Here is a 20,843-nt window from a genome sequence, read left to right on the forward strand (position 1 = left end):
TTTGGCATGAATTTTACCTCAATTTTGAGAGAAAAATTCTAATCAGTTTTAGCTTAGTTTTCTTATCAGAGAACTGTTTATGGTCACTTTTGGGATCAGTTTTGCATTAATTTTTGCATTGATTGCTGCTTAGATTTTTGCAATGAGTTTGTGATTAGTTTAGGGTCACATTTGCAGTAGTTTGTTATCAGTTTTTATAATTAGATTATGCTCGGTTTTCAATGATTTACATCTAGTTCCATAGGCAACATATGTTATGATCCCATTAATGTTTTAGCCATGGTTTATGCTTGGTGGAAATTTCAATCCACTATGATGCCTTGTGGAAATTTCAAATCCACTATTTTGCTTTTGATGCATTTGGCAGTGCAATCGGGGACGATTGCAAGGATTTCAAGGGGAAGGGCTGTTATGAGGGCATGTATTTTAAAAATCTCACTTAACATGTGGATTAATTTTTAACCACTTGGTTAAGTAAATGTTGCACATGTGAGGTGTAATTGGGGCTAGAGTAAATTTACGAGCCTGGGACCTGAGGAAATTACGGGATGTCAAAGGAAAAAGTTATGCAACACATGTACTTGGTGGTATTTTATGCTAGTTGTTGGTCTAGGTCATTCATTTAACCATAAGTTTCTGTTGGTGACACTAGAGAAGTGTTATTTCATGGTACCTAATGCCAATCTGATGGTCAAAGACGGCGTAGAGACACTCGAGAATGGAAGTTGCCTAGCCAATTTTATTATTGGTCAATCAGATTATTTTTTGGAGCACTGAAATAATTATTAGATTAATTTTCAGTATAGGTTTTTTTACCACCCTCTCCGAGGAGGAAGGTTTGTTTCAGTACAACTGAGATCTTTTGATCTCCTCCGCTCATCTAAGTGCCTCTTGTTGCCAAAACTAACCAGCAAGCCTTCAAATCAATTTGCTTCTTGATTTTCTTGGGGATTGGTCTTAACCTTGCTCCTTGAAAGACAAATGCAGCCCCAAATCTAATATTGGTGTCCCTTGAATCTCCCTAAAATTTCTCAATTTCAGCTACTGGCATTCAATTCCTAGGTCCTCAATTCTAAGCATGCATCGCGAGGGGACTGTGAGAATACTAATTTTTGTTGTGAATAACGGTTTAGTGTAGAGATTGATTGAAATTTTTTCCTCTAATGGCTCAATTGCTGAAAAATGTTGGAATAACTTGAGGAATAGTTGGAGGATGAGAGAGAGTGTTGTAGAGAGTGAAATTTCAAAGTTTCATCATAAGAGACACTGAAAAAATGCGTCCGCCCTCCTTAAAAAGACATCGAAGTTGTCACCTACAGCTTAGGACCACCAAAAAGATTGTTGTCCTCTCCTGTATGCTGTCACCTACACCAAAAGGACCTTGGGCTATTGTCACCCACTCTTGGAAGGCTCCAAACTATTGTCATATATTGTAGAACTGATCCTGGTGGTTGCGAATCACATCAGCGGCCTCTTTTTGCTCTCTAACAGCCACCTCCTCTCTCACACTGGCTGAAATAGGCTTTCACCAACCCCTTAACACGTTTTTTCAACTTGCAAGGACAAGTTTTGCCAAATGGCAGCCTTCTAATTCCATTTTTCAGCATTATCCAGCTTATTAAATGAATTTTTAGAATATTAATTTTAATAATTAATTTAATAATTATTATAGTACTCAAAAAATTAATTTCACGAGTCAATAATTAAATTGGTTTGGTCACTTTGTCTTCCAAGTATCCCTAAGCATTCATTAGTCCTTAGACCAGCATTAATTAATTAATTAATGCGAAGTCTCTAATGTCACTACCGATATTAGTAGCCAATAAATCGGATCTTGGTCTAGGCCCAAATCTGATACTGGTTACCACCTAGTATCTATCATGCATAACTTATGACAACTTTTGGCTTTCATAACCACTACATCCTTGGGATCCTCGGCCTCTTACCATGAAATAACTGCCATGTGCATTACATGTGCTAAACATCCTTGCACATTTGATTAATAACTTAATCAAATGTTATCGGCAAGATTAAAGCATTTGAGAATTTCATATCCTCCTGACATGTGACCCATGCTAGCTCAAATCTTGATATGCTAAGGTCGGGAGCATCATGATGTGGTAAAGATGTTGTCAAAGTCATCTTCCCTTCTGTGGTTGTGGCTTCTACAAGGAGCTTTCAAATGAAGGCTAAGGTTTCTCTGAGAGTATTCGGCTTTGATACCATGCAAAGAAATACCGTAATGCAAAAATACAAATAAAGAGTACGTCAAAGCATCAACTTAACACAAAACACAGTGAGGGTTAGGGTAACTCAGAGACAATGAACACACTAACTGAAAGTAGTGAATGAGTGTTGAATAGACAATGCTTATGCAACAAAAAAACCATACAGGGAATGAATACTAAACCTCGTACTCGTGTCTTGAGGACCAAGGTAGAGATCATAGTTGTCAGGTACGAAAGGTAGAATACGGTACGGTACGATAAAATACGGTACTAATTGATACCTTATGATTTTATAAGGTATGATACGATATCAATACGGAAAAAAATTAAGATGATTTTTAAAATCACAAAAACCATAAATCATTAAATGAAAGATCATAGAATACATGTTTAAAGTAGAAATAGCCATTTCATTACAGAATAAGATGAATACATGAGGGTGACCATCACAGTCGCATGGGCTACGCAAAACATGCGATACAACTACAGTCTAATATATCTGATACAAAAAAAAAGAGTGACCTATGTCATAGGAATGATGAATTTATGATGAGGCATCACTATCACCATCATCATCAAAACCATTTGAGTTCTCATCAAGAGAGTCTGAAGATAACTCCTTGGCATCCAATGATGAGACACTCTCATACTCATCCTCACTAATGAGGTTACCATCATTATCAAATGATGGCTCCTTAGATGGCGACTATGTAGGCAAGGGGGGGATATCATCATGAGGCATAGGATGTGAGCTACTAGAGCCTTGCCTTACATATGTCTCCAAGCCACTCAAACCACCCCTCCTCGATGATGGAGGGCGTCGAATGACCATGCACCTGCTACCACCTACTCGAAATCCTCGCCTACGAGCACGCTGACTGGGAGTGTCACAAGTATCTGTTGCTATAAGCTCTCTATAGAGCTCTATAAAAATCATCTCGTTCTCCTCATCCACCTCCTTATGTATACTCGGAAGAGTGTCGCCCATCAACTTGAATGTATCAACTTTCACCTACTCAATGTAGTGATGCACGTAAGATTGATCATTGTAAATGTTGAAGTCTAAATTGTAAAGTATAAAGTTTAAACTTCAAACTTCAAAGTTCAAAAGTTAAAACAATAAATTTTAAATGTTATGGTTAAGTGTTTAAACTTTACTTGCTTCGAACTACCCATGCTCATCATAGCCCTCATCATGCATAAGTTAGTGTCGCAATAGACTAGCTGCTTTAACTGTTATGTGCTAAGCCAATTACGAATCTTTGTGTGAATGAGAGAATAGATACTCCAGTTTCTCTCTCATGCGCCCAAAGAGAAATCCTGGGCAAGAACCCTCATGGCTAAGGGCTGAAGGGTCTCTAGTGCGTATCCAAAGTTTTGCCACCAAAATAAAGGCTTCTCAAGCGACTCTCTCCTCCAACAAGTGGGAGAAGCAAAAGCCACATGCCCTCTCTGATCTGCATAGCATCCTAGCTCCTCTAGCACTACATTGTGGTCATCAACAAGGACCACACGAGTTAAATAAGCAAGTTGGTCTGAACGGAACTCTCTATCATCCATGACCGCCGGTGACTTGTAGGCCGGATGTACCAATGCGGCAAAACCATGGATGGGCTTAGGCATCCACGCCCATCTCCTCTCTGCTATCTCTAAAACATGTGCACGTTGTGTCTCTGTGATCACTTTTCAAGCATGTGCCTCTGCCAATGCCGCTCTAAAGAAGTGAACGAGAATACCCATGGTGGACCCCTCGCAATCACTTATACGTAACACCCTATAAAAGGGAGTCACAGCAATGACAACGGCACGGACTTTTCACCAAAACTGCTCATTAAGGCACAAGCGTTGCATGGCTTTGGCCTCCTCTGTCTCATGCTCATGCCACTTATTCCATACAGTGGACACCACTCTCTAGCACAAGGCGGACCATACCTTATAAAGGCGCTCCAGCAATAACCACATGTAAGCAAAGCGAGTTGAAGAAGGCTTCTTCAACTCAAGTGTGCTATGCTCACGATACATCGCAAGCACCTTTACCTTTACCGTGAAGAATGTGACAATTGATGTAGCTTTGCGGACCACCCTCTTCACCCACTTGAGCTTTCCAATGTCCTCCATGAGCAAGTCCAAACAATGACTTGCACATGGAGTCCACACAATCGTAGGGAACTCGGCCTTAAGCAAATGGCCCATACGTCGACAATTTGATGCATTGTCGGTAACAACTTGCATTACATTTGAGGGGCCCACCTACAACTACAATTTACAAATTCCAAGTTATGTATAAATCAAATTTCAATTATGAATCATGATATTATCATAATGAAAGAAAGTGAAACAAATTTAAAAGGCAAATTGCAATGTATACCTCAATGATAGCTTGTCAAATGTGGCGGTAGATGAATGCGTCCGTCATTTTTCTCCCCCCTTGCTTTTATCTACGGCCCGCAAAAAGTAAGTCCCGAGTGGACATGAGACGAGTATGTTGATGATGTCCCGTTTCTTACGATCACTCCATCCGTCAGTGAGAATGGAGCAACCATATTTTATCTATGTAACCCGAATAGGATCAAGGGCTCTATCAATCCTCTCCTTCTCTTCATCAATCTTTCTCGTCCTCATGTCTCATGTCGTTGTATTTCACATGGACCCACATTGGCAATGGCTTTACCATCTTGTATTGCTCTTACTTTAGGACATTGAATGCAAAATTGCACTCAATCATCGTGTGTGCAATTTCAATGTCCGCGATTCATTGGCAATCGATCCACGCACATGATCGGGAGCTTGACAGAGAGAGAATTGTCTCTCCGGCATCGCATGAGCCTCCACTCTTTGTCCTTTACCGGAGCCGGATGCAGATGTGGAGCCCCCACCACCAATGGTAGAGGCCTCTTCCGCATCGGTTGAAGATACGCCCACATTGGATGCTTCCTCGTTAGTAGGCATAGGAGTTGGTGCCGATAAGCCACTTCCTCCTTCTCTTGTGAATCCCCCTCTCATCTTGGCGAGAATCTCCTCCACAATGTTTTGAGGGATCACCTTGCATGGAGCAACTTGCCCTCTTGTCTTGGAAAGATGTTGGAGAAGCCGAGTTGCACCACTTGTATAGCACTTCCCGCAATACTTGTATGTCCAATGGTGGGAGTTGGACTTCTTTGTGTCCCTCTCCAGATGGATAGTATGCAAATTGAAGGCCTCGTGCTTCTCATTAGTCATGGTACCGATGAATAAAGAGGCCCGAGAGAGAGAGAGAGAGAGAGAGAGAGAGAGATGCTTCAGTCTCGACTTTTGAAACTCGAGAGGCTCGAGGGTTGGGATAAAGTTGAAAGAGCAAGAGTGAGAGAGAGGGAATGGGAGATGAGATTTGAGAATGGCAAACGCTTCGATAGGGTGCGGGAAAGAGGGGATGAAAGGTGAGATTCGAGAATGACAAATCACAAGTCCATTCAGGAATCAAGATCCAAGAGAGGAAGATGAGAATGGTAACTTGTAAGTGCTTGTTGAATTGGTATGGAAGCATGAAGGAGAGGAGCACCTTGAGGGCTGCAAGCTGGAAGGAATCCAAAGAGGAGCACCTTTTGCATGGTTGGAATTTGGAAAAGGGGGTGGGATAAGGTATCCAAGGCTTCCCACCCCCCCAAAAATTGCAACACTGCAAGAAACGGTGTGGGTGCAGGAAACGCGGAATGAGGACGCGCAAGCCAAGTGGCCCAAATAGGTGTGTTTTAACGTACGAATTCGTACAAATTCGTACTGTATGGACTGTTCCGTATGTCCTACAAAGGCAACTATGGTAGAGATAATAAGTTGGAGAGTATATCATACTCTTGACGGATCTCGAAATGCAACAAGGCAGCCTCCAAGATGTTTTATGGCAGCAAACGCAACAAGTGTGATGTCGTGATGCCAGATCAATGTCAAATAGGCAAACAAGAGATAAAATTGCAAATGCATCAAGCTGAAGACAGCAAAAACAAAGGTATGATGACATGGCTGGCTGCCAATAGTTAGAGTGTAGGTATAATGAACAAATGCAAACCAGAAAAGCAACAGTTTAATAGGTCACCAATTGTACACAATGTGGTTGATCAGCAAATGCAACAAAAATTGGTGGAGACTATGCGATGGAGGTTGGAAATAGTTGTTGGATGGATGGAAACAATATCAAGAAGCCTTGGCTCAGATGTCCTCCGCGAACGGGGTGTGGGCAATGAAGCTAGATCACTTGAAACCTTTAAAAACGAGATTGAGACTAAATGGAGGGTAACATGCCTATTTATAGAAAGTTTCGCATCTTGAACAGTCCAGGATCTCTCCCCATTTTAATCTTATTGAACTGCTCCCTGTATTAGGGTTTTTTTCATTAAATGAGCATTTTTGGGGCTGTTCAAGAGGCTAATCAAAATGTAATGCATATTTTAGCTCAACACAGCCCTCTTCTATTAGCTGTCCAGCCCCCAATGACTTTTGTTACGGTGTCGCCTAGCCTTCCATTGTTGATGACTATCAGTTGTCAGCATTCTCAGCATGTCATTTTTGTGTTTTCAGCACTTTTCTTCATCATCCTTTACTGTCACTAGTGGTTATTGGACTCGGGATCCATCTCCAATGGATGACACACATCGACACCTCCCTCAGCCCCTCCCAAGAGAGCCACCGGGGATAGCTCTTTGCCCTTGAGCATCTTGCACATTTTTTCGTTAGGTTTTGTGTTTTGCATTTTGTGTTTAGGGTTTGATTTTGCACATCATTGTCTGAGTTTTTGTGTTTCAATCGCAGCCATACTTTCTATGTTTCCTAAATACAAACCCTAGCATATCTTCACATATTGACTTACTTCCGGATTTTTAGATGGAGGATTGCAAGCCCATCTCTAGACTTGTCGCCACAAGGCATCAATTCACACTAAAAACCATTTATTACCCTCTTTATCAATAGGCTGTTGGATACCTACTGTACTTGTGCAATACATTGCTGGATCAGTGAATATTGAATTTGCTGTCTCCAGGTTGGCATGTTTTATGCACAGCCCCAGCAAAAAACCATTGGCAAGCAGCCAAACATCTCTCTGGATATCTCAAAGGCACTTAGACTTCAATATTCTTCTATGCCCGTCAACACTTGCATGCTTTTAAAGATAGTGATTGTGTTGGATGTTACGACATTATAGTGGGAATCGCTTCATGTTTGGGGATTCTCACTTTGCTTAATTCAGCAAGAAATATACAATGGTGGCAACCTCTGATTGTGAAGCTACATATGGGTCAGCTTTTACAGCTGCATTGGAATGTGTATCCAATCTATGTGTGTAGCAGCAATCACTCACTCTTATCTACATTGATAGTCTGAGCACTATGATAGCTGTGAGAAATCCATTGTTTCATACTAGCACAAAGCACATTGGGGTGCATTATGGCTATGTCAGGGAAATTAGGGAAATGCTCCGTGTTGGAGAGGCTGACTTGGTTTATGTCCCTACACAAGACAACATGGAAGTTTGTTTTGTAAAGGCTCCTCCAAGTGAAAAGTTTGAAGCCTTGCTACTATATCTGGATATCGATTTGCTAGACCTTGTATGTATCATTCACTCCAATCATTCTGTTACACTTATTGTGTTTCTCTTATTGTGTTTCTCTTGATCATTTTGGTGTGAATGCAGTAGTATTTTAACACCTTAGAGATTGTGTACTCCCACTTCCATTCATTATCAGTGATAGCTTTCACACACACGTGTGCGAATGTATGAGCTTTGCACCAAAACTAGACAGCACCATCTTGGTGTAGATGGAGCTGCCGTGGTTCTACATTCCAAGTGTGCTGTTGCACAAATGAGCCCTCAAGTCCTTTTTAAAGGACTTGTCAATCACTCTGGCCTTTGGCATTATCTACACCTTCACAAGGCTGGCTCCTACATGCACAATGTGGGTCACCTTAGGGAAGAATATGCTGGTCCCTGCATGCACAATGCAGGTCGCTGTAGGGAAGAATATGTGAGGGTGCTAGAAGGTGTGATCAACACATCACTAGATGATGGGCTGCCTGATGATATGGCAGCAACTGACGACAAGGCAAGTGGGTGAGCAGGCAGGTTACTTATGGCTGCTGTCATTGTGAAATAACTAACTGGCACATCACATGTGCACCTCAGATTTGCACATTTGATTAACAACTTAATCAAATACTAGTCAAAGCATTAAAATTTGCATCCTCGTGACAACTACAATCTATGGCAGATGAGAGGCAAGATCGTGTGGATCAAGATCGTGAGGACCATCAAACTGTCAACCAAGATAATGAAGACCTGGCCAGGCCAATTGGTCAGCAAGATGACATGGCAAGTCAACCGTCTGCCGAGTGGCAGGCTGACTGGACTGACCTGCCTGGTTTGGAGCACTGGTTTCTTTGGGGCCATTATAAAATAGCCCTACCCCTCTTCTGCAGAGGGTCAGATCCAGTTTACCATTATATATAGCAGCATATATGAATGCTGAAACTGCACAAGCTGCTACTGATATAGTGCTGAGGTTGGTTCAAGAAATTCTGAGGTTGGGCAAGGCTGATGATGATTGAAGGCTGGATTATTCTTCGCTGATTTGCCACATGATGTGTGCACTGGTGTCAGCATGAGGTTGTAAAAATATCATGATAGACTCTTACAATGGTCTTCATTATAGCATTTACAACATTTTCAGTACAAATTGATGCTTTGGTGTTAGAGTGACTATAGAGCTTTAGTTTAGAAATCATGTACATCAAGTTTCAACATAGCGCATTTTTGGACATATCACATAGAAGTAGAGATTGCCTCACACTATACCTTTGCTTGTAACATGCAACATTACTCTTTGCTTGACTTTGATGTTACTCAACTCCGTCATTAGGCCGCTAAGCAATGGTTGTTTGGAAAGTTGAAAGGACATTTTGTTGTCCTACTGTTACCTGGACCAAACAACTTACCTTAGCTTTTTATTACAAAAGAACTGTATTTGCTTTATCCAAGCACATCTCATTGATGAGGGATTTTTCTTCCCTTCAGACCTCCTTGGGATGCAATATTTGTTCTTGGTTTATCCATGGCTCTTGTGGTTCCTGTTCATGTCATGTTTGGGTGCAAATTGTTCTAAAAGGCCTGTTCATATGGCCGTTTGTAGTATTTGAAACTGTATCCATCCTTCTTCCAAGAAGTGATGGATCTTGAGCCTGTTGCAAATGCCTCTTGCTTCCAGATGATGAACTTTGTAGAATTTTCTGTTTCTATCTACAAGTACCATTCCACAAGGGAATCATTTTTTGAGTCTAATATTTCTGTCTAGGATTCAGTTTCTTGTTGAGAGCATGTAGTTGAATATATCATATTGCATGTTGTATTTTCTCAGAAAAGCTTTGCACATAGTACGATTCTCACAGTTTTAATATTTTATGAGACGAGCACCGCAGGTTTTAAGGAGTGTGGGATTTTGGTCAGCTGGTACCAGTCAATCTGAGGAAACCAGCATCCATGCAGCTTATTGTACCCTCATTGACCAAGCTGAACATTTTGTGTATATTGAGGTAAAATACTGTGGCTAATAAATGTGGAATTCAGTGGTTTTTTGTTTGGCAATGCATGAGCAAAGTGTCCAGCTATTGTCCAGTTAAAACTTTGGCTCAAGATCAAAAATAGTCATTTACATGTTTGGAGGTGCTCAGCAGGCCACTGTGTGGGGATTTGGGAAGCTACATCTTTCTATGCTGAGATCTAATTGTTTTGTGCAGAATCAATTTTTCATATCTGGATTTGATGATGATGATGTGATTCACAATCGTGTTCTTCAAGCTGTATTCAACCGAGTTCTAAGAGCTCACAAGGAGAAACAATGTTTCCGTGTCATTGTCGTCATACCTTTGCTGCCGGGTTTCCAGGTAGTCCCATTCATTGGGGTCATGCAGTTCATTCAACTCTCTGAATCCTGACAGTACACAACCTCATGCCTTGATTTTGCAGGGTGGTGTGGATGATGCTGGTGCAGCCACTGTAAGGGCAATAATGCATTGGCAATATCGTACAATATCAAGAAGCAGATTCTCCTTATTACAACGGCTCAGTGATGCTATTGGTTCAGAAGCAAAGGATTATGTTTCTTTCTATGGGCTCCGAAATTATGGAAAACTGTCTGAAAGTTCTCCACTAGTTACTAGTCAGGTAGGATTAGTTGTAAAAATGCATGTCTATCTTCATCTCTCTCTTGATGGATTTATTAATTGAGCCTGGGAATGTGCTTGTTGTCATTCGCAGGTTTATGTACATAGCAAAATCATGATAATTGATGACAGGGTTGTTCTGATTGGCTCTGCAAATATAAATGATAGAAGTCTCTTGGGTTCCCGAGACTCTGAGGTGTGCATTATTGTTCCTTAAAGACGCAACTTATGAAATCTGATTACTGCCATTATATAAGTTTAAATCTACCTATATTTCTGAAGTTAACATGTAGTGTGATAATTTGTTTCAGAAGGTCAAAAAGCAATTGACATTCAGAGTCTACATTAGGTATTTGGATATTACATTTTAGAAAAACAATCTAGAGATGTCTCGAGAGACCTGTAACCTGCATTTCTTCTTTTGTTGCATATCTTCAAGAAGAGCCACTTTTTTCCTTGCTGCTAATCATCCCTACATTTCTCAAAAGTTGGATCACGATATTCTTAGCCCTTTTTCATTTCTTAGGAGATTGAGTTCCAAAAAGTATGAAGAAGTTTTTAGGAATGAATTAAATTCATGAGACAAGCGCTCAAAATATGGGACTGTATGTAGATGATTCCCCTGGGAGTGGAAGGAAATTGTTGTGGTTCTAAGCCTGGGAGGAAGAGCTTACTTTACTTTTGCAGATGCTGTTTCTTTTCACCTGGCATGTGGGTCTATGTCATCACAAGGACCTGAATAATGACTTCATCAGTTTATATGTGAAGACTCTGCATTTCAGAAACTCAAGAAGCCTTCTGTCATCTAGCCTTCTAGATAGTCAAAGCTTTTGAGGCTAGCAACATGATCCCAAGACATGGTGTCATTTGGGCTGAATAGATTTTGTACAAAATTTGGGTGATTTTCAGGGATCTTTGAAAGCACAACAGAAGGAGCTATACTTTTCTTTCGCAAGTGAAAGCAGCGTATAAGATGTAGAAGCTTTCATGCCTTTCTTCAAGAAAGGCAACCGCCTAATTAAGTTGATAGCATAATTGTCTATGTCCAATGGACAGATCAATCCGTCTGATCCATACTGTCCTATGCGACGCATCCTATGGCATCCGATGAAGACTGTTCATTGACCAAAAAGTGGCTGCTTGCATGACTGTTTGGGGGACCATTGGCTACTGTGTTGGGAAGCTTTTGGAACCTTTGAGGTGCCTCTCTGTCTCTGAGCATGCGCACGTGTGCCCCCACCAAAAAAAAAGGAAAACAGAAAAATACAAAACTGCCCAAAAAACAAAAAGGAGAAACACATTGGAACTCTCTTCTCTAGAGTAGATTGTCTCCCCCGCTCCCCTAGCCCCGAGTGTCCTTTTCTTATTCATTTTTCAAATTTCAAGTTCTCTCTTCCTCTCTCTTTCACACATTATATTTATGACACTCAGCACACTAGGTAATCCTGGGCAAAACACACACACAGGCATGCACACCCACCACCCGCGGTGCCCCCCCCCCCCCCCCCCTTCAAAACATACAAGGAAAAAGAAAAAAAAAACCCCAACACATACACACACTGCATCTCTCCCCTACAATAAATTTTCTCTCCCTCTCACTCTCTCATTAACACTTCAAATTTCAAGCTTCTCCCCCCCTCCCCCTCATGGTCTCATAGGTCATTTTGACCTTTTGCAGATGTTAGTATATCATTTCATTTCTCTCCCTTTGTGCACACTAGGTCTCTTCCCCCGTTTCAAGCTGTCTACCCCCTACTCTAATTTCTTGAAGTGTATTGTTTAAGTCTCAACATTAAGTCTAGGCCTTAAATTATGTGTATAATTCTCTTACATTGGACATACCTTCGGATGTATGTCCAATTTTTGGTCCAATTAGTACCATACTAACATTGAACTGAACTCGGATGCCCTCAAACATGGTAACTATGGTTGTAAGTGTTGTGAAGAGCAGGCACATGATTGTTTTACCTCAAAGCCAATGGAGATAATACAGGCGCAGCTGGAATTTAGGTTTTAATTTGTTAGTAGATGCATAGAATAGGAGCATGACAGAAAACAACCTAAGATTGGTAGATGATAATGTGCTTAAAAATTGTAAGTGATATATCTTGTGCTGCATATGAAGTAAACTCTCTGTGCCCCTCATTGTGTCTGCTGTTGAAGCTTGTGAGAAGATGTTGACTCCAAGGATGCAAAGCTGCCAGATTATAAAAGCCTATATGGTGGTTTAGTCTGAAGTCATATGATGTTGAGTCATTTGCAAGTTAGCACTTGTTTCCCCATAGGTGAAGAGAAGCTCTAAACCTAGGACCCTAATGATGCAACTAATCCAAAGCAACTTAAGTTGTATACTTAGAAACAGACTTCATGACATGCATAAAGGCCAAGATTATTGTAAAAAGCTATAAATATGAGTGGTTGTAGAGTGTGATGTATCATGAGCTTTCCATGCATTTGCATATCATGGTAGTTTCTTCTTTCTTTGGAAGGTGGAAGTGATACCGCTGCCTTGTATTGTCATCTATCTGTAATTCTTTGTGCAAAGTTGATTTGAGTATTAAATGATTTTTTTTATAATGAATTCAGTTCCCTCCACCTTTGCCACACATTGTCAAGAATGAAATGTGGAAATAACATATCTTTGCAACTGTTTCTTTTTAGCATACTCCAGATTCAGTTGAAGAGATTTGTGACTCCTACCTTGTATAATGCAGGTGGCAGTTGTGCTAGAAGATCAAGAATTTGTGGAGTCTTACATGAACTGTGAACCTTGGCAAGCTGGGAAGTTTGCCCATTCATTACGAACGTCACTGTGGGCAGAGCATTTGGGCCTTGCAGATGCACAGGTACTGCTATTGTGATCTGTTCACCTGTCTCGATTTCAGGGTTCATGTAGATGTATCTGCATATGTATATCCACATATAAGTACATGTGGAGTTCCAGCTGCCCTCTTATGGGCAAGAATCTTAACTTTTTTCAATGGACCCCAAAATAGTTATGCCAGCCATGGATATCAAAACCAAAGAATGCAATGGCTTCCTTATTATTAAATAATTAGTCATAGTTGGAGCCAGGCATGTTAGATAGAGGCAATGCATGGATCACAACCAAAGGTTTGCCTAGGTGTGACAGGGAAGTAGTCATGAGTAACCTTCCAATAGATAGCTTCATGGATGCTTACAATCCAGATATAAAAATTATATCTAGTGGAATTTATGGAGATATGCTAGGGTTTGCAAAAGAAAATGTTGAGTGTACGACCATGAATGAAACACAGTGAACTCAAATACTATCGCAAAAATGCAAAATGCAACACGAAGATAACTAAATAATGAATGAATAAATAAATGAAAATGCATAGGATGCACCTCAAATGTGCAAGTTACATTTGCACATTTGATCAACTTTAAATCAAATGCTAAGCAAAGCAATAAAGTTTCACGTCCTTGTGACATTGAACCCTTGCTTCTCACAGTAATGTGTGCTAGAGTGAACCAAGTCCTATGAGTTCACAAAGACTGAAACAGAGATCAGAACAAAGACTTTTTAAATAGTTTTTTATTTTATTTCATTTTTCGCGTCTATTCTTGGGGGTTTCTTTTTATTTAAACCTACCTTATCCTAATCCATGTCAAGATAACAAGAGTCTAATGAACGAAACTCTCTTGATCCATTCTTCCTAATCTAACTGTGCACCATTTCAGAGTGCAAGCTCTGATTCTATGTACAATAAGAGAGTGAGGACCTCAGTGGTCGATTTTATCCTTCGTCCTAGCAATGAAACCAAAATGTTGTGCCTCACAAAGAGCTTCAATCTACCTCGGTACTGCTATCTCTCACCTAGCTATCTACACATTGCCCTTTTAAGCCCCAAAAGCAAGAATACAAGATTGATGATGAGTTGAAGTGAGCTCACCTTCTTACATCACATGTTGTAGTCAACATTCGAGAAGTTTCGAAAATGGCTCCATGATTCAAATTGTGTCTCCTTGAGTGGAACCACTACTCCACAGCCTCCATATCATTCAACAAATACTCCACGGTGAGAGGAAGGAAAAGAAGAAGAAGAGGAAGGTGGAGATGGAGAAGAGCTTCTTCGGTTTCTCCCCCACCTGTGCCCCCCCCCCCCTTACCCCCCAAAAAAAAAAATTTGCAAAAGAGGATAAGCTAGAAGCAAGAGATGGCTCTTTTTAAGTTGCATACACAAGAATGAGTTTAGATTAACTTTTTCCCCCTTGAAATATAAGGTCAACTCACTTACAAATGGGCAATGCCGATTACTTCATGGACACTTGCAACCGAGAACCTTTTTTTTTTTTCCATGCAACCGTAGGGTTAACTTTACTAGTGTGGGACATCTCATTCAACTTCTCTTTGATCCCCTCACTATTGGCGCTTTCCATGCATGCAATTTTTTATTATAAGAGCTGCAATCATAGTGTTAATTTTACCCATTTGGCACATTGCATTCAACTCCTCTTTGACTCACTAACTCCTAGCCCTTTCTATGTGCATAAATTTTTAAATACAAGTGGAATGAGAGTGAACTTGAGGCTCGAAAATTATTTTACACTGAGTGATACGAGGGGTTCTAACATTAATTTTAAATCTCCGTGTAGTCTAAAGTGCTTGACATCCTTTAACTATTTTTAGAATTTTTTCTAATTTGATTGGCTTTTCCACTTTGAGCTTTGAGTCACATTTGGCTTGAAGTCACGGTCCCTATTATGCCTTTCCAGCTCTTGAGCAGTTGCTGACCTTGAATAGGGTTAATAGGATCTAATACCCTTAGCCTTTGACCAACAATCTGTGAAGAAATGCTCGACTACAGAATATAGACACAATCGTACAACAAACACACTCTCATAAAACAAAGTTAGAATTAGGGTAGCACAGAGGCAATGAACATAGAAGATGAAAGAAATTTGAATAATGAATTTATAATGCTCAATGCAACTAACACACTATGCAAATGTGAAATAATGACCCCCGAATGTCTGTCTCTAGGACCAAGGTAGAGAGTATGGAGTGTGTCATACTTTGATGGATCGCAAAATGCAGTAGGCAGCCTTCAAAGGTGTGTGGCAGAACATACTTTTGTGATGGCCGGGTTAGTGACAGACGGGTAGGAAGAGGCTAGAAGAGCAAAACACAGCAAGCGCTGATGATGTGGCAGCTGGAGATGATGCAAATCAGCCAAACACAGGAAATTTGTTGATGTGGCAGATTAGGTGGCAGCTGGAACAGCAAAACACGGTCTGCAGACTGCAAAACAAAGCCTGGCTCACACGTGGCAGGCTAGCAACAGTGGCGGATGTCCAAACGCAAGCTGTAGAAGGCAGATTGGAAGTAAACAAAGCAATGCAGACGATGGCAGCAGGCTGTAAAAAATCTCAACAGTAGCAAGGGGTGGACAGTAGGCTCCTAATGATAGGAAGCCATAGGAGCAGCTCAAACTGAGATATTCTCTATGAATGAGGCGTGAACAGCAAAGAGAAGGCACTTGTAAGCTGTAAAAATGAGATTAAGGGTAGGTGGTGGGCAGCCCATCCAGCATGTAATGCATGTTTAGCTCAACACAATTGTCATGACTCATCTACATCGCCAGGGTTCTAGCAAAAGGTACAAAATCTATTCTTTTTAGGCAAGTAATACCAGAAGGGTCTTTGTAATGATCGAACCTTACCACTCCCTATTTATAGATGTGGATCCTCTCCCAAACTTTGGGTCTTTGCTTATAGGACACATAAACTTCGGTAATTTTTTAGTTTTGGGGCAGTTTTCAATGAGCTAATTAAGGTTTAATGAGAAATACTCCTTTTTAAGCTTAGTTGAACTATCTTTATACAGCTAGAAAGTTACACTTTTCATTCTCTATTGTAATCTATGCTTTGGTATCACAGCTGAATGTAATCCCAATGAATGGTGTCAAAGGATTTCATCACATCAACTTGGAGCAATAAGACATCTTACTTCATGTATTTTACTCATTGAATGCCTGCATATGCATTGCAGATAGTATTAGGAATTCATCATATGTGCACAATGTCATATCTAAGCTGGCCACAAGCCTTATGAATGTTTTCATATCTCCACAAATATTTTGTGGTTTTTAATTCATGCAAGCACTAACTATTTCAAGGCTCAAAAGCTCTTTGCATATTATCTATAGAAAAGTGAACATGAGTGGAAATAATTGGTCTAACCCTCTATCCTTGTATCATCATCAAGAAGCATGGATTTGTGCTGCCCACCATACTTAAGAAGAGTACAACTCAATTTTTATGGCTAAGGATGGGAAGCTTTTATAAGTGTCTTAAAAGTTAACACTTTCCTTGTTGGATCCTTCTTCTAGCATAGCCTCCCACTTAATCAGATACTCTGATTGTTGGTATGCCTTAATGTACAGTCTCCAAATCTATAATTATTTCTAGGTCATGTGGTTGGGTAATGAGACTTTCTTCAGTGTTTTTTATGATTAGATTCACTTCTGAAGTGTTTGGTAGAGGATTGTGGATGGATCACGTTTCCTAGGGGGTAATTTAGGCTCTTGCCCATCTTTAGAGATTCAAAGTTTTCTAAAATTTTTAGATAAACTTTCTTCTTTTATTCAGGAGATTTTTTTGGATCTTTGTTAGCATAGAGCTGAGTGCAGTCTTGAGCATGTTGCACATATTTTGAGCACGTGTTCATATCTTAGAGAAATATCTTTTCACTATGACTAGCTTCCATTCTTGAGCCCCACAGCCATAGAAGCGCTAGGCTGTAATGATAAGAAAAATCTCAAAAGGTAAATACTTTGCTTACATAAGCTCTCTACTTATCTTCTATGATACAAGTAGCCCTCTCAGTTTTACCATCACTCGGTAGATGATTGTGTTCATGCTCAATGCAGTTTGAACTTTCTTCTCTATCACAAACTATAGTGGTAAGACAACCCTAGTGTTTACGTTAGTCTTGGTAGATAAACCTACAGAGCTTGGTTCATTAATTCAAAGTTACCTAATACGTGTTGTGGCCCCTATTGGGTTTAGGACCTCTGAATCCTGGCTGCACAATAACATCCAAGGCTACCATCTGCCAACCAAATGAAGTTGTAAAAGAGGTGCTTAATGTAACCGAAACACGTGACTTTGGAGAATGCTAACAAAGGGTAATGTACCACATGGTTGTGAGAAGAAACTGGTTAGCCACCACCACTCTCCATCCAAGAAAGTTGTCTGTGCTCCAACAGAGCAGCTTCTGCCTGATGCTGAATGAAAGGGGGGACTTATGTCTAAGCCCACATGACTGCTGAGACACTTTACTAAGGTTCCACCATCTCACAAACTGAGAATCCACATAGCTTACGGAAATTATGGCGGTGCTTGAAGCAAGGTACAGTATTTCATGGCAAAGGCCTTGAAATCGCCCTTATCACCATCACAAAATCCACATCCAAGAGCTGATCATGGTCAGCAGTCGTGTGTCACATGTTGTCATCTCCTGCCTGTGAGCCTTACTCTGAGTCAAATGAGGACATTTGGAGCTTTACAGCATATTTTTTTGTCATTTCATTTGTCCCAGACATTTTAGCTGGAGGTCGACACTTGCATTTCAGTCCAAGCAACCTATTTTACCCATTTTTGCGCAGGCATTTATTGCCTAGGGCAGGGTGGAATTTTATCCTGCATACAGGCAGCATTTTAGTGCATTGCAGTTGCCATTTTAGGCATTATTTACTGGTTCAACTGGCATTAAATGCGAATTGGCCAGCTGCATCACTTTTTCCTATTTATAGGCTGTCTGCCCTCAACCAGTTAGTCATCTCACTTGTTCTCAGCCAGCCCTCTGCTTCAACTTCTCATCTTTGTACCTTTGTTAGCACCCACACTGGTGCTCCTAGTTGCAGCCTTGTATCATTCAGTCTATTTCATTTCTCTTGCCTCCTCTATTTGCTCCATATTCAATTAAGTCTGCTGTGCACTCTCACATGGAATTGTTTCCCTTGTTAGGAGCTGGACGTGATTCAAGAGGAGCATCCATTCATGCCACGTGGTAATTTGGGCAACATCATCCAAGTGCTGCACATCTATGTTGTTTTCAGTCAGGGCAGCCAGTTTCAAGTCTGCATCAGCTGTGTTTTTCTGCAGCCAATCGTTATCTAGCTGACACCATTCGAGTGCTGGGTGACATCATGAATTGCTAGGCGACCTTTTCTGTTGCTGTCCATATAACTGCATTTTCAGCAAGGCGGCCCTTTTTCAGATTATTTGGTTCCGAATGAGTCTTATACAAGCTGCATTTTCTGCCCGTCACCTCTTCTACCTTTGTTTTGCAGATTATCACCCTCACAAGCTGTGTTTTGACATTTCTACCTTGGATACTCTCCTACTGACCTGTTGAATATCAGAATACTGCCATATAGCAGCGAGGTGGACCCTAAACAGGCTAAGATCATTATCCTATGAATCATTTTCCACATCAAGAGCCGCTTTTCTTGTGTTTAGCAGGTTGTCTTGAAGGATGCAAATGGGAGCCCAGTATGATTGGGAGGATTGTGTGGATTGGGACTGTGAGGACCATCAAAGTGACAGCCAAGACCAAGAAGACCGGTGTTCCAACTATGAGGATCGTCTCAAAGACTGTCGGGAGATCATGATGCAAGTTGACAGATGGACCATGATGGGGTTTCTTCTCAACCACCTTGATACCACTCACTACCAATTCCTTCTTTTGTGGCTTGGAGTCCACAATTGGTGATGATGGCACCCTAGTATAGGTGCCCATTCTACCCTCTCTTCCTACTTCCAAAGAGTTGGATGGGACAAATTATTCTCTGTGGTCATGCAATTTGAGTGAATCCTCAAAACCTTTGACATATTGAATTTCATCATAGTCCCTCATCATCGACATACCACAGATCCCCATGAAGGAGTGACCATAGACTTTGCAATGTTATGGGATTTGGCTCAACACTCAAGCTTGCTTGACTTTGTTCTCGTGACATAAGATGTATCCTCATTGCCACAACGGTCTCGATCAGATTGGCTTCCTTGATATATATCAAGTCCAGACAGTTAGGCATTGCATGACCCTTGAGTTGAAGCTATGATATTCCGTGATGATGGACCAAGTCAACAAGATGAAGGAGACTTGGGATGAAGTTGCATGCTTAGGTAAGAACATGGCTTCAAAAGTCCTTGATATGATGCCCTTTTTGCACATCTTCCATCATCAAAGTATAAGGTTTTCTACAACAGCCTTCTCCTCTCTTGTACAAGGGATACTATCAGTTAGTAGGAGCTAGTCCCGATGGTGCTAGAGCAAGATGTGCATCACAAGGAGATAGATTCTCTTGGAGCCATGCTTTTGTGGCATCACCTTTGGTAAAGGACCAGCCAAGCAAAAGAAAGGAAAGAAGAAGACCAAGAAATTGGAGTCATCTTTGGACCTTGATACAAGTACAAACTTTGGAGGGGAAATGCAAACAATATCTAAAGTGTCCACATTGTGGGAAGACCTTGCACCCCCTGGAGAGTACCCTTAATTTCGTCGGGGAGTGAAGAAAGGAATGACAACGAAGCCTCCATGATCCTCTATGCCTACATCTGCTAATACCACTAAGTCAATGTTCTTCAATTGGAGAAGCCTTCTTTGGGTATTTTGCCTTCAAAGATATCTTGGCTCATCAATAGCAGTGTTTGGAGTAATGAGTCATATGATTCCATGAGGAGGTTGGCTCCATGATCTTTGTACATAGGAGGGTATAGTTACTATAAGTGACATCTCATTTGTGCTTATTTGTGGTGTTGGCACATTCTCTCTATTTTCCAATTGTCCATCTTTGAGCTTTGTATTAAAGTAGAACAAGCTTCCATCTCTCTATTCATGGCCTTACAAGACTTTGATACTCGAGTTGTCTTCATTAAGCAAGTTGTCTTTATTGAACCATTCTTGTGGGCTAGTTAGATAGAGAGAGGGCTATAGCCTATATTTGCTCCATTCCCCCTTCTAGTAGGAAAGACCCTACAAGGCCTCTTCCTATTGTTGTACCTGTACCATTTGTGCACCACTCATCCCACAAGTTTTACCCCATCCCCCACTATCCCCTCTAGTGGTTCCCTTGTACCACCCATCCTTTTCAAAGGGGGGTGGCCTTAGAGATACAACAGTGGATTCCTTAGCTATTTGAGTTGCAAAGGGGGATTCCCAAGATCATGAGAGATCCTTTAGGGATTGTAGTCTTCTATGGGCCTTTCCTTCATGCGACAACCTCTTTCTTTCATCATCAAGCCACTATTCGCTACTAGTTGCATGTCCATGGCATGGCCCTAGGTTAGAGGCTTGGCTCACCCCTTCCCAATGGGACATCCTTTAAGTGATCCATTTGAGTCCTCTCCACTCTCGTTGGCCTATAGTGGCCTCCTGTTGGTTCGGGCTTTTCCATT

At 41.0% G+C, this 20,843-nt stretch overlaps 1 protein-coding gene across 5 annotated transcripts in view; it reads left to right on the plus strand.

Moving 5' to 3' along the window:
• The window catches only part of PLDP1 (phospholipase D P1), a 129,821-nt gene that overhangs the window by 99,761 nt on the left and 9,217 nt on the right, over positions 1–20,843 (plus strand). For all 5 annotated transcript variants that reach the window (XM_087682828.1, XM_087682827.1, XM_087682830.1 and 2 more), the window contains 5 exons: positions 9,669–9,782; positions 9,987–10,133; positions 10,216–10,413; positions 10,507–10,608; positions 13,127–13,258. In XM_087682828.1, coding sequence (XP_087538954.1) covers positions 9,669–9,782; positions 9,987–10,133; positions 10,216–10,413; positions 10,507–10,608; positions 13,127–13,258 — 693 coding nt within the window. The remainder of the gene's footprint in view (positions 1–9,668; positions 9,783–9,986; positions 10,134–10,215; positions 10,414–10,506; positions 10,609–13,126; positions 13,259–20,843) is intronic.

Source organism: Lygodium microphyllum, chromosome 8 (assembly GCF_053477565.2).
Source record: "Lygodium microphyllum isolate KBCC chromosome 8, Lygodium_microphyllum_v1.1.10, whole genome shotgun sequence".
Taxonomy (NCBI): domain Eukaryota; kingdom Viridiplantae; phylum Streptophyta; class Polypodiopsida; order Schizaeales; family Lygodiaceae; genus Lygodium; species Lygodium microphyllum.